The following is a 13,981-nucleotide window of genomic DNA, read 5'->3' as shown; positions in this document are numbered from 1 at the left end:
TTGATTCCATCCTTTCAGCTCATGTAGGAAGTACACCCTAGGTTATCGTGTGAACACCCCAGCCAGCTGGTGTTTCATCCCTTGCTCCTATAAAGGTTGTTGTTGCTATTCTGTGGCTAGAAATAGATGTTGCAGCTTGCACGTGGTTGCCGACAAAAGGACAAAAGGTTGCCCCGTTATTGCATCAACTTCTCTTTTCTTTCTCAGTAAATGTAATAAGGGCACAGTCCTAACCAGGTCTACTCAGAAGTAAGCCCTTTCAATGGGGCTTACTCTCAGGGAAGTGTGGTTAGGATTGCAGCCTAATTCACCCTGCAAGATGTGAGGTTATCAAGTTTCCATTTTTGCTCTCCCCTTCTCCCCTGGCCTGCTGACGCTTATGGAGGCAGGGAAGCATGTGCCGTGATGGTGTTCTAGCTTGCATTTTTTATGACTAAAGCAGAACTTTCTTTTGAATCTAATGAAATTCATTGGTAGTAGCATAGCTGGGGGGGATTGGTAAGTACTGCAGGTGTTGCAACACGCCGTGTAAGGAGCCCCTCCCACTCGCTGTCAGAGCCATTCCAGCCAGTACTTACTGTCCCCATCCACTACTACTACTGCAGCACTACTGCAGCACTATTGTTGATTGGTATAACAGAGAAAAGCATTTACGCCATCATGCATGGCATAATTAATTCATTGATAAAATGGATAGGGGATGTTCTTTTCCCTCTCACACAACACCAGAACCAGGGGGCATCCACTAAAATTGAGTGTTGGGAAAGTTAGGACAGACAAAAGAAAACATTTCTTTACCCAGCGCGTGATTAGTCTTTGGAACTCCTTGCCACAGGATGTGGCATTGGCATCCGGTCTAGATGCCTTTAAAAGGGGATTGGACACATTTCTGGAGGAGAAGTCCATCACAGGTTACAAGCCGTGATGGGTATGTGCAACCTCCTGATTTTAGAAGAAGGCTATCTCAGAATGCCAGATGCAGGGGAGGGCACCAGGATGCAGGTCTCTTGTGGTCTTGTGTGCTACCTGAGGCATCTGGTGGGCCACTGTGAGATACAGGAAGCTGGACTAGATGGGCCTTTGGCCTGATCCAGTGGGGCTCTTTTTACGACCAGATGCTGCAGGAAGCACTTAAGAAAATAAGATAGCTATATTCTGTTGTCAGTCCCTTGCACCTGGTTTTCAGAGATAGGCTACCTCTAAAACATATACCAGCCTACTAATCATTTTGGTCTCTGTCTTCTGCACCTCCACTGTATCCTTTTTGAGACATGGCACAAAAATTGGATACAATACTCCAGATGTGACCATACCATCAATTTGTACAGTGGCATAATAATATTGGTCATTCTATTCTCAATCCCTTTTCATCAAGCTGTCCACTAGCACCCCAAGATCTCTCTCCTGATCCTTCAGAGATCACTCAGAACCCATTAGCATACATGTGAATTTTTTGCCCCAGTGCACATTATTTTGCACTTACTTACCATGAAGCACATCTGCCATTGTGCTGCCCATTCACACGTTTAAGAGAGATCCTTTTGGAGCTCTTCACAATCACTTCTGGACTTTACCACCCAGAAAAGTATAGTTTCATTTGCAAACTTGACCACTTTGCTTCTAATCCCCAACTCCAGATGAACCCAGCTTGGTCTGATTCATCAATTCTTACATTATGGAGAGAGGAGGAGGAGACAGAGTGCCAGTACATCCATCAGCAGTCACTCATGCTGCAATAACATCCATTTCCAGCCTATAGTACTTCATTGAGCATGATATCGACTGTCATGAGCATGATAGTTCAACTATCATTGAGCATGATAGTTCATGCTTTTAGGTTGCATGGCAACTGCACCCCCAGTGATGGCAAAAGTATAATCTACTCTTGTGTATACTACAGAACATTGCAGCCCTTGATGCCCCGTTATAGTTTGTGAACTGCTGTGTTAAACAAGGAGCAGATATCAGCACAGCACTGAAGAAGCAGGCAAGAGAGTGCACCCATGCCATACCCAGTGTGAAAGGCCCTTTGCACCCAGCCTATTTCGCTGGAGAGCAAAAAACAGCATCACGCTCAAGAATCAGGCACATGCTCTGGGCTGACAGTCCCTGTTCAGGCATGCTGCCAATACCCTCTATACTTGTGCCCCAGGCATAAAACTGAACAGGGAGTATTATTTCAGGAATCCCAGCATAGCATTCATATTCTGAATGTGCATCCAGACATTGGTGCACTCGTCCAATTGTTAATCGAACTGCAAGTTCAGTTTCAATTCAACCAAATATCCTAAAGTCCTGACAAGGATACTATTGTGGCTTTCTTGTGTGCAAAACTTTCTTAGTTTTTCCATCATGCCTTTTAAAACCCATCGCGCCTCAGAGCTGAGTCTGGGTGATCATCACAATCAAATGGTGTGGATCTTGTCCGTCTGTACCACTTTGGGCTGCAGGTTGGGGGAGGTCACATACTTAAACACTATTGCGTTCATATAGAAGGTGACATCCTAGTTTTCTGTGTTCAGGGATTCTTTTCATGCAGGAAGCTTTCAAACATGTCACCCCTCACCAGCAGTCTAAAGTGGAGTAGTCCAGCCAATCCAGTGTTCCGTGACGCATGTCGCTTGACTGTTTGACTGCTCTCCAGGCAATCTGGTTTCCTATAAGGGCTCTATTCTAGCAGGATCCTCTTCATGAATAGCCTTCCCAAGAAGTCCTTTCTGTCCTTGACTGCGACCGAATGTTCTCCCGAACTGCCAGGAAGTTGGTGTTCTCTCATCTTAGAGCCAACCTTTTGTAATCAATCTCCTCTCCTCGCTTACAAATACAAAAAATCTTGGGCTTTCACTTACCCATTAGACATACTGGAGTCTAGACTCAAAAGAGAAGGGGAATAAACCAGAATTCTTTCAGAGGTTGTGACCCTTCTATTTGGGTGGTCTTCCTGAGCCAATGCAGAAGGCGGGGGGGGGGGGGAGAGAGGAAATGGAATAATCTGAGAGCCAGATTGAAAGAAGTGTGGGAATGGTGCCCAACAGAAGGAAGCTACACTCCCCAATCCTTATATGACAACATTATAAATAAGAGCAAAGCACTTGGCAGGAAGAGAGTAAACGAGAACTTAGCCGAAAATTACCTCTCCCCCTCTCCCCAAAACCCTTTTTTCCCCCATATCTGAAATGGTTGAGTGCTCTGAAGGGGAAGAAAAATTCCAGGCCTACCTCTGGGCAGTGACATTTTGATTTTTGCCACAGCCTTGCAGTGCGACCTTAAGCCAGCGACTTTGGCGCAGTCCTGTGCACTCTTAGCTGAGAGTAAATTCTCTTAAACCCAGCAGGGCTTACTTCTGAGTGGGCATGCATAGGCTTGCACTGCCAACCTCCTCTCTTTCTGCTGAACCCCTTCTGACTGCCATCACGCTTGGTCTCCCCTTTTGCGAGGCAGGTTCATAGCAGAAAAGCAGGTAGTTAAAGGTTGCTACGTAGGGGCACTGCTTGATCAATACAATTACAAAAAAGCAAGAGCAAGCAGACAAAAAGCTTCACTAAGAAGACTTTTCTACTCTGTCATGGGTTAGCGTGGTGGCCAATATCATGCATTTATTTTTTTCATACATACACACATGTTGATTACCCCTTGCTGGGCAAAGCATATACCTGCCGTTGGCATGGTCTGCAATGCGCTGTCCGGTGTAGGTGAGGCCCCCCAGCTCGCCCCTTCCCATCACCCCCTGCAAGGCCCTCCCGAGCCACCTGCTAAGTTCTGTGCCACCTTCTACACCACCCAACACTAGGAGTTGCAGCACGGCTGGCCTCTTTGACTGGGTAGCACCCTGCATGCCTTTTGTTATGCCAGCTGGGGCACTAGCCAACTGGCACAGCGCAAGGCATGCTAGGGCGGTACCCAGCCACACTGTAAACCCTGGCATCAGGCTGTGCAGAAGGCAGTGCAGAGCTGAGTGGGTGGCTTGGGGGGGGTCTCGCAGGGGGTAACAGGAAGGGGCGAGCTGGGGGCTGGACAGCACTTTGACGTCCAAGGTTCGTTCTTTACAAGTAGCAGGTTGCCACCCCCAGATACAAGTTACTCATTTATGCAAATATTCCAAAATTCAGAAAAATCTGAAACACTTCCTGTCCCAAGCAGTCTGGATGAGAGATACTCAGCCTGGATATGCACACCCTAAACCTCCAACTCGAACTCCACCCAAAATTGTTTCCACAACACGAACTCCACAACTGCCTCCGCAACATTGCACAGAGCTGTGGGGTTGGCGTCAGAAGCAATTTGGATAGGATTCGAATTGGAGGTTTTGTGTACCTACTCCATAGCCCTGCAAAACCCAGACGGAGATGGCAAGACCATGGAGGGAGTAGGCAGGAGGAGCTGTAGTGTCTCCTGGCTTAGCAGATTTGAAGAACTCCTTCTAGTTTCTGTGGTTCAAGATGGCATCCCCAACTATGACCATCACAATACATGGTTGGTCAGTCTGACTTCAGAATGGTTAGAACTTTCTGCTGAAGCCTGTTTGAGGAAGGACTACAATACCTTCAGGCATTCATTGTAGAACTGACGGAGGCATACATATATTCCAATGATACTCTAGCGCACATCTACCACCACAGGGCTTAGGAAACAATAGTTAACCTCTGGGCCAGTCAAAAATAGAGACTTAATTGGGCCCCAAACCTTCTGCACCAACTTGGCATCGAGAAAGATAGCATCTTTGCTGCAGGGATGCTAGACTAAGGCAGGAATGAATTTAGATTGGAAGCGCCTTTTGGCAGAAAATTGTCATTTAATTCTAATGGGAGGGGAAGGAAGGAATTTGGACTGGACCCAGGCTACTAGGGATGATGGGGATCTCTCTCTCTCTCTCTCTCTCTCTCTCTCTCTCTCTCTCTCTCTCTCTCTCTCTTACCTTACTCTGTTGGTATTGTATCAATTAATGATGGTTTAACAAAAGGAAGGAAAGAGAGAAAATTAATTTGCTGTGGCTGAAATGAGTAGTTGCTAATAATTCTGAAAAGGCCCATAGGACCATCAAATACTCTACCATTTACTCCCACCTTAATTTTCTCACTGCTGGAATGGATAGAAAGATAGATCTTTCAGCTGTTGACTGAGGGTAGTTTTATTTTTTCCCCCTGCTTTCCTTGTCAGCAAGGCTTGGCCTCTTGTTGTTGTCTCCCCACCCCCTACCCCCTGCTAGCCCTGCCCTTCCTTCCCCATCCAATGCCACAGCCTCCTTCCCTTTGCCTCTGTAGCATCTGCTCTGTCTCATACTAAGCCTGTACTGCACTTTATTCAATCCTACTTTACATGTCCTGTCTTTTATCTCCCAAGCTCACTATCTGGATAAGGTAGTGAAAGGTACGGTGGTCTTCCTTCCTCTTCTTTTCCCCGTTTGTCTTTGTGTTTTAAATCCAGTTGAAACAGACAGGTTGCATCTTTCCTCCATGGTCACAGTGCTTTCACCTACCGTCTGGAAAGACTGACTTTGCGGGTACTTAGGGTGGAAAATGTATTTGCAATGTCATCCTTCTGTGAGTGCCACCGTCTTGCACTAACCATTTCAATGTTTCCTGTATCCTTTCCATTCCATCTCTCGTTCCCATGAACCCAGGTAATATAGAAGGGGGGAAAATTAGCAGCAATCGCTACAGAAATTGTTTAAAAAAAATAAAAAAATAACCCAAAAGATGAAGATCAGGTGAGTGTATTTTACAGTATGAAATCTCTTTGTTTTCAGCTTAAAAGGATTCTAGCTTGACTGTGGATGGGTGTAAATATAATAGGCTGTGTCAACAGGTTGATTTGACCTTCAATGAAAGATACAAGGGTCAGTGACCAGGAGATAGGATTTCTGGGCAAATTGCTATGTACAAGTTACATTCAAGTGTGATCTTCTGTTGTCAGTGAATGAACTTGTTTTGGATTTCCAAGCATGCAGGTTTACGTCATCTGGTGCTCTGTTAGCACATGCTTGAGGTGCCCATGGCTATCCTTGAGCTCGCAGCTCACTCAGGGTCACCACTGCGCAAGCTGGCTAGAAGCGTGATGAAGTTACAAAGAGCAGCATCTATTAAAATAATTTCTGTATGTCTTGTAACTAGTATTGCAACATTTATCAAATTGATTGATTCAGTTGATTGATCAATGAAAAATTTTCCCATGATTAATCAGGTTTTTCTGATTTTTAATTATGTGTGTGATTTTTTTTTATATAGTTGCTTATCAAAAACTATGAGTTTCTGGCCTTCCTTAAAAGAGATAGTCTCCCTCACACAAGAGGGCCTTTTCTAGGATGATGCTTGTTACACATACACATGTCTCACCTAAGGATATGTGCTTTTCCCCCTTAGATCAGTTGCAATGCCTAGAATTCATTGACTACAGATTCTTTCTTTGAGTGATAGTCCTGCTTATCACAGTGGTGGCCAGTGTTTTTTGCAATTGTCCACGAATCATGGACAAAATATGAGATAGTGCTGTTCTAATAGTATGTACTTCTGAGCTTGGGTTGGATTTACCTCTTGATTATGGACTCAGGAGGCAGGCAGTAGCCCTCCAGCTCTGCCTGGTCATACCACAAACACTGGCTATCACTACCTTTGTTGGCTCCATATCATGTTTGCCCAGTCGTGTCTTTTAAAGACTTTATGGAATACTGTCATGTAGTCCTCATGTGTTGTCATTAGTTCTGTGACTTTCAAGTGGCACAAACTTTGTGCCGTATGTACAAAAATGCACATATCCCAATTTGCTCCATTTGAGAAATACTGACTTGTAACCAAGCTTGAACTGTTCTCACAAGTGAGAATGGAAAGCTTCCCATTTCAACTAAATCAGTCAAAGTTATGTGATATCCAGACCACAATGCTTTTAAGTAGGTTTGGTTTTCAGTCTTCAGAACCATGCGCTTTTCTACAGTATCTTAGCAAAAGATATTACAGCCCCTCCAGAATGGTTTTCTTTCTTCAAGGCCTCCTGGGCTAGAACTGCACTTTATTAATTTAATTTGTGAAATTATAGCTGCAGTGCGTAAATTGATTTTGATTTTATTTAAAAAAAACAAAACCAGGAAAATACTGTCTGCCATTTCAAAATGTGTAGCTAATTATAGGTCAGGTGTAGCTAGGTAACTCAGGCCTACTTGGGATGTCTGTCAAGCTGAGAATAAACTGGACTGAGCTGGATTTATGCTCATGTTGAGGTGGTAAAACAATACATAACAGCAAGGCAGCATGCTGTATTTTAGCATGCCATTATGCCCTGGGGATGCCAGATTTCCTTCCAGCTTAAATTCCCTGCTACATTTATGTTAATGCTTCCATCTTGGAACTGGGGGGCATACATGGGGGGGGGAAGACAGTCAGTAATCAGACATAGACCATCTTAACTTCAGCAAGGTAACTAGATGAGGTGACCTCAGTTTGTGCCCCAGAACTTTGAAGCTGCATAGGAAAGTGGGGTTATCCCTGCAGCTACACTGTTCATCCCAGGGCCTATCCTAAGCCTATAATGGCCCTTGCCTTGACACAGTAGGGCACTTCTTATGATCTATAGCAGGGGTGCCCAAACCCCGGCCCTGGGGCCACTTGCGGCCCCCAAGGACACCCAATGCGGCCTTCAGGGAGCCCCCAGTCTCCAATGAGCCTCTGGAGATTTGTTGGAGCCCACATTGGCCAGACACAACGGCTCTCAGTGTGAGGGCGACTGTTTGATCTCTCGCATGAGCTGTGGGATGAGGGCTTCCTCCACTGCTTGTTGTTTCACGTCTGTGATGCAGTAGCAGCAGCAAAAGAAAGGCCAGCCTTGCTCTGTGCAAGGCCTTTCATAGGCCTTGAGCTATTGCAAGACCTTCATTCATTAAGTTCATCTTTAATATATTCATTTACGTAAATTTATTCAAATTTTAAATGTGAATTAATTTTTTTCCCCCCGGCCCCTGACACAGTGTCAGAGAGACGATGTGGCCCTCCTGCCAAAAACTTTAGACACCCCTGATCTATAGTCTTGAGATTCAGAGATGTGAAGTAGAGAGCACCTCTGTGCTCTCCATCTTCCTTGCTCATTATCTTTTTCTTTTCTTTGTAAAGAAGGCTTCTATAAAAATACTTTCTCTGGACACGCTTTGGATTACCCTTACATACTGGGAGCTGAAAAGAATAAATTGTACTTCAAAAAGATCTCAGTAGGTTAAAGTGAACACCCTGCAGTAAACCTTTGTCTTTTATTTATTATGTATTTCAAAAAGTATACCCTGTCTTTATCCTGGTAAGGGCAATTAAGGTTGCTAACAAAGTTTAAAACATAACAATAATGAACGATAATAATACAATAAACATTACAAACAGGACAAAACCCGTGTTTTATGAGACACAGTGGAGAAATTAGCACTAACCGCTAACTTCCAACCTGCATAATTCTTTCTGTTTTGTGAACAGAATTTACTGTTTGCAATGAACATTGTTTATGTCATTTAAATTTTCTTGATAGTTTGCAAGCTTGGGTGAAATCTCAAATCAGCCACTCTGATCTGAGTTGGAGAGACTCGTTCTGGGTTCATTAGACTTACGGAAACCCTCAGCTCTTATCCAAACTGCAGTCAAAGTCTTGTGGGCAAGGTCTAATCAAAGCGTAACCCAAAGACAATCATAGTCTTAAGGCAGGGGTCTCCAAACTTTACAACCAGAGGGCCACATCAAATATCTGGCATGGTGTTGGGGGCCAAGAAAAGAATATATTTTAAATACAAAATTTAAATAAGTACATTAGAGATTAAACTTAGATGAATGAACAAATGAATGAATGGGCTCAAGTTTCCAGGATTTCACCAAGCACCAACAGAAATAAAGCATACACTTAAATAGCTACAAGGTGGTGAATCATGAGCTGGTGACCACCCAGCCCAAGGGGACTCAATGACCTAGTGTCCTTGGTGATGTGGACATCTCAATTCTCTTGAGAGGAACTGGCTGTTTCCTTGAACACTTAGCAGGAGCAACTGTTTGGCTGTGTGTATTTCTGCGAGGCTGGGATGCCAGACCTGTCTGAAAAATTGGAGGACCAGTCAATGCTCAGCTTGAATGACCAATGGGCTGCTTCAATGGAAGACAGCTTCATCTGTTCAAACACACATGTGTCATGTGCATTTGGCAACCTGGACACCATTGCTCCCACGCATGCAAAGACTTCGACCTTTCGGTTTGTCCTGTGATGCTTCAGAACCAACCCCCCTTCCACTTGCATGTGTAAACAGGATGTTGGAACAAAGCATCTTACGCGTAACTTAGAGCAGCAGGGAAATAAACACTGAGGTGGCAGCAGTGGCAAAAGGGGTTTGTGGAGGTCCTGTGAAAATACAGCAGTGGTAAGGTGCAGACAGGTGGTCATCAGTACAACAAAATTCAAAGTACAACAAAACAATGTAAAGCATGTATATAGTATAGCAAGTATATATATAGGAAGTCCCAGGTTCATGCCATATCTTTAGGTAGGATAGAGGAAAAATTTCTTCTTGAAATCCTGGAGAGTCACTGCCAGTCAGTGTTGACAATTCTGAACTAGTTAGACCAATGGCCGGTCTCAGTAGAAGACAGTTTCCTGTGTTCCCCATAAGTGGTTGCAGTTCTCACAGTTGTGTCCATCTAGAATCATTTCCAACATCTAGTGGCAGATGTGGGATTGTTCCTGTGCCTTTCTTGTTGGAAGGGGAGCAAAAAAGGAATTAAATTCCTCTTCCAAGCAACATTCCTTCTGCGTCCAATTCTAATCTCTCAGTCAAATCTCAGTTGGATAGGACTTCTCTAGAAGGAGCCTTCTGAGGGACTTCGAAGGCTTATGTCTGGGACTAATTAGAGAACTTTAATGGCCCAGATCATTAGCAGAATGATCATTCCAGCTATTCATCTTGGAAAAAAATTGCAAGGCAATCACTTTTTAATCAGGGTAAATGACCTGGCTAGACCAAAAAATGTCACTGTGTGTTTGAAGCGACTGGTTTTATTTCCGCTTCATCCCCAAAAATATCTTTGCATCATGATAATCATCCTTAATGGCAGCACCTTCAGGCTTGCTCAGTGTTGACAGCATGCTTGTAAAATCTCTTGTGTGCGTTTCCTCAAACCAAGTCAATTCATGTGTTAGCAGATTCAGTTGTGGAATCCTTCGGACATAAGTTTTTTTGCTAGGATGCCCTTGGAATCATAAAGAGTTTATGTGTTACTGCAGAATAGACGGGAGTATAGACCAATAGTTCCCAAACTGTGGGTTGGGAGGTGGATCTCAACCTGATTTGGATCAGACCTGTCCACAGACAGCTTGGTGGGCCGCTGTGAGATACAGGAAGCTGGACTAGATGGGCCTATGGCCTGATCCAGTGGGGCTGTTCTTATGTTCTTATGTTCTTATTTTTGGTGGGTTGCCAAAAGGTGGTGGAAAGATCAGCTAACTAACTACCTGAAGCCCTGACGCTATTCAAAAATCAGATACTGTAGCTGCTAATTATCCTGCAAAGAGCTCAGCTCCTGCAGTTTGCAAGATAGCTGCTAATTGCCCTGCAAGGAGCTGAGCTCCTGAAGTTTGTAAGCATGTTTCAAATATAGGGAGATTATTTTCTCCCTATATTCAGGGTCTTTTTCTGATTATTATTGCTTATAAATAAATGAAATGTTATTTATTTCTAGATCTCCTTTTTTTAAATCTGGAAAAGTTAGGTGGATTCCTATAATCATTTAAAAAGGTGGGTCCTAGTGCTTAAACATTTGGGAACCACTGGTATAGACAATGGGGATGTTCCAGCGCAAGATAGGATTGCTCTGTTAGTTACCTAATCTTTCCATCACCCCTGCTGTCATTGGAAGCTCTGTGGGACCAACTAGCAATCAGGTCATGGCCCACCAAGTGAGTCCGGACCCACAGTTTGAGAAACTCACTGACACAGGCCCTATTTAATACTATATTGACATTCCCCAAAGAAATCAATCTATGCTGGTTCTTTTCAAATGTTAGGGGTTTTATTTTTTCGTTGTTTGTTTTGATTTCTCAGTACTTGAGGCTTGTTGAAAAGATGAAATTGCTTATGAAGTCATCGATAGAAGCAAAACTTGGAAGATGCCAATTGCAATCCCCCCCCCCCCCAAAAAAATCAAAGTACTTATGTTTATATTCTGTTTGCTATGAAAAACATAAGATATTTTGGAAATTGTTAAAAAAAATTAATTGACTTTTATATGGCATAAAGAAATATAAATAAGGCAAAATCACATATGTTTTATTAACAAAAAATCCCGTTTTGGAATATGAGAAATGATTTGGTTTGTAATCATACCATGTTATAGAGTTTGTTGTAATAATATGTAAATTGTTTCATACAAAAATTAGAACAGTTTCAGTTTTAAAGCTAAAGGGAGGGCGGTGGGGGAGAGTGTAGTTGACTAGAATATGTTTTCATGAGGGCTCATGTCAAATAATTCTTCATACAGGTTGGCGCTAAACTGCAATCGGATTCATGGCAAAATTGAATGTTTGAAACTTTTCGCTTGGAGCCAGCCATTAATGGGGCACTGTTCAGTCGGGCAACAGCCAGGTTGCTTCTCTGTGTGCCTGGTACAGATGTTCTAAAGCCTTCAGAGTGCAACAGAACTTCTCTTTTCCTTTTGCCCTTCCAGAGGGATGCCCCGGCTTGTGCAATGGCAATGGCAGGTGCACCCTGGACATGAATGGCTGGCACTGTGTCTGTCAGCTGGGCTGGAGAGGAGCAGGCTGCGATACGTCTATGGAGACAGCGTGTGGCGATGGAAAGGACAATGATGGAGGTAGGTCAGCCACCACTGTTGTGTCCGAGCCCAAATGTCTGCATTTGTCTGTACTATCCTGAAAGCCAGCAATCCATTGAATGTCCCTGTCACCCTCCAGATAAAAGAACCATAGGGTTGGGGAAGCTGTCCATTGGAAAAGACAATGCAAGGCTAAATAGACCAGTCTAAAGCAGATACCTACCAAAGACATAGTCTAAGCAAAGGTGGATACTTTTCTACTTGGGCGTAAGCTCCACTGAGCACAGGGGGACTTACTTGTGAGTAAACTTGGGCAGGATTGCTTTTTTGCTTTATTTTACTTGTAACATTATAAGAACATAAGAACAGCCCCACTGGATCAGGCCATAGGCCCATCTAGTCCAGCTTCCTGTATCTCACAGCGGCCCACCAAATGCCCCAGGGAGCACACCAGATAACAAGAGACCTGCAAGGCTTCCTGGGAATTGTAGTTAAGAACATAAGAACAGCCCCACTGGTTCAGGCCACAGACCCATCTAGTCCAGCTTCCTGTATCTCACAGCGGCCCACCAAATGCCCCAGGGAGCACACCAGATAACAAGAGACCTGTAAGGCTTCCTGGGAATTGTAGTTAAGAACATAAGAACAGCCCCACTGGATCAGGCCATAGGCCCATCTAGTCCAGCTTCCTGTATCTCACAGCGGTCCACCAAATGCCCCAGGGAGCACACCAGATAACAAGAGACCTGCATCCTGGTGCCCTCCCCTGCACTGGCATTCTGACATAGCCCATTCCTAAAATCAGGAGGTTGCACATACACATCATGGCTTGTAACCCATAATGGATTTTTCCTCCAGAAACTTGTCCAATCCCCTTTTAAAGGCATCCAGGCCAGATGCCATCACCACATCCTGTGGCAAGGAGTTCCACAGACTGACCACACACTGAGTAAAGAAATATTTTCTTTTGTCTGTCCTAACCCTCCCAACACTCAATTTTAGTGGATGTCCCCTGGTTCTCGTGTTATGTGAGAGTGTAAAGAGCATCTCCCTATCCACTCTGTCCACCCCCTGCATGATTTTGTATGTCTCAATCATGTCCCCCCTCAGGCGTCTCTTCTCTAGGCTGAAGAGGCCCAAACGCCGTAGCCTTTCCTCATAAGGAAGGTGCCTCAGCCCTGTAATCATCTTAGTTGCTCTCTTTTGCACCTTTTCCATTTCCACTATGTCTTTTTTGAGATGCGGCGACCAGAACTGGACACAATACTCCAGGTGTGGCCTTACCATAGATTTGTACAACGGCATTATAATACTAGCCGTTTTGTTCTCAATACCCTTCCTAATGATCCCAAGCATAGAATTGGCCTTCTTCACTGCTGCCGCACATTGGGTCGACACTTTCATCGACCTGTCCACCACCACCCCAAGATCTCTCTCCTGATCTGTCACAGACAGCTCAGAACCCATCAGCCTATATCTAAAGTTTTGATTTTTTGCTCCAGTGTGCATGACTTTACACTTACTGACCTTGAAGTGCATCTGCCATTTTGCTGCCCATTTTGCCAGTTTGGAGAATGGCATTGGTACCCTTCCATATTGCAGAGGGACCAGAGGGTTTGTGCAGTGGCATAGCTAGAGGGGTGCAAAGCAAGAAGTTTTGCAGAGAGCCTCACTGTGGTGTGCGAGCAGCCCCGCCCCCTTGGAGCCATTTCTGGTGGGAGGGGGAGCAAAATGGAGGCATTTGCTTCCATTTTGCTCCCCCCACCCGAAATAGCTCTGAAGGGGAGAGGCCCCTTGCATGCTGCAGTGAGGCTCCCTGCAAAACTTAGTGCTTTGCACCCCCTCTAGTTACACCACTGGGTGGGTGGGTGGGTGAGCGAGTGAGTTTATATGTGTGTGTGTGTGTGAGTGTTCTTTTCTATATTAAATGCTTAAGATAGCTTTGCACATCTGGTGTAGTAAATGGTCCAAATTAGAAGGCTGCTTGTCAGATGGGAGGTAAGGGAAGTGGTACTCCTTCCCCCAGCAAAAAGAATACAAGCTGTAAAACAAAAGGCACTTTCTTCTCTCACATGAAATTAGATATCATCGCCTTGGTTTCTTTGTGCGTCAGACTCAAGGCAGCAGTCCCATTCCCCATGCCAGATGTGCCAAATGTTTGGATCTAAGTGGTAATCTCTGCGTCTGTGAATGAAAACAAAAAT

General features: G+C 44.4%; 1 protein-coding gene across 3 annotated transcripts in view; it reads left to right on the top strand.

Moving 5' to 3' along the window:
• The window catches only part of TENM4 (teneurin transmembrane protein 4), a 367,138-nt gene that overhangs the window by 254,490 nt on the left and 98,667 nt on the right, over window positions 1-13,981 (top strand). For 2 of the 3 annotated variants that reach the window (XM_066622507.1, XM_066622505.1), the window contains 2 exons: window positions 5,341-5,367; window positions 11,670-11,816. In XM_066622507.1, coding sequence (XP_066478604.1) covers window positions 5,341-5,367; window positions 11,670-11,816 — 174 coding nt within the window. The remainder of the gene's footprint in view (window positions 1-5,340; window positions 5,368-11,669; window positions 11,817-13,981) is intronic. The other variant, XM_066622506.1, reaches the window with a different exon arrangement.

Source organism: Tiliqua scincoides, chromosome 3 (assembly GCF_035046505.1).
Source record: "Tiliqua scincoides isolate rTilSci1 chromosome 3, rTilSci1.hap2, whole genome shotgun sequence".
Lineage (NCBI taxonomy): Eukaryota > Metazoa > Chordata > Lepidosauria > Squamata > Scincidae > Tiliqua > Tiliqua scincoides.
This window is presented reverse-complemented; position numbering and strand designations above follow the sequence as displayed.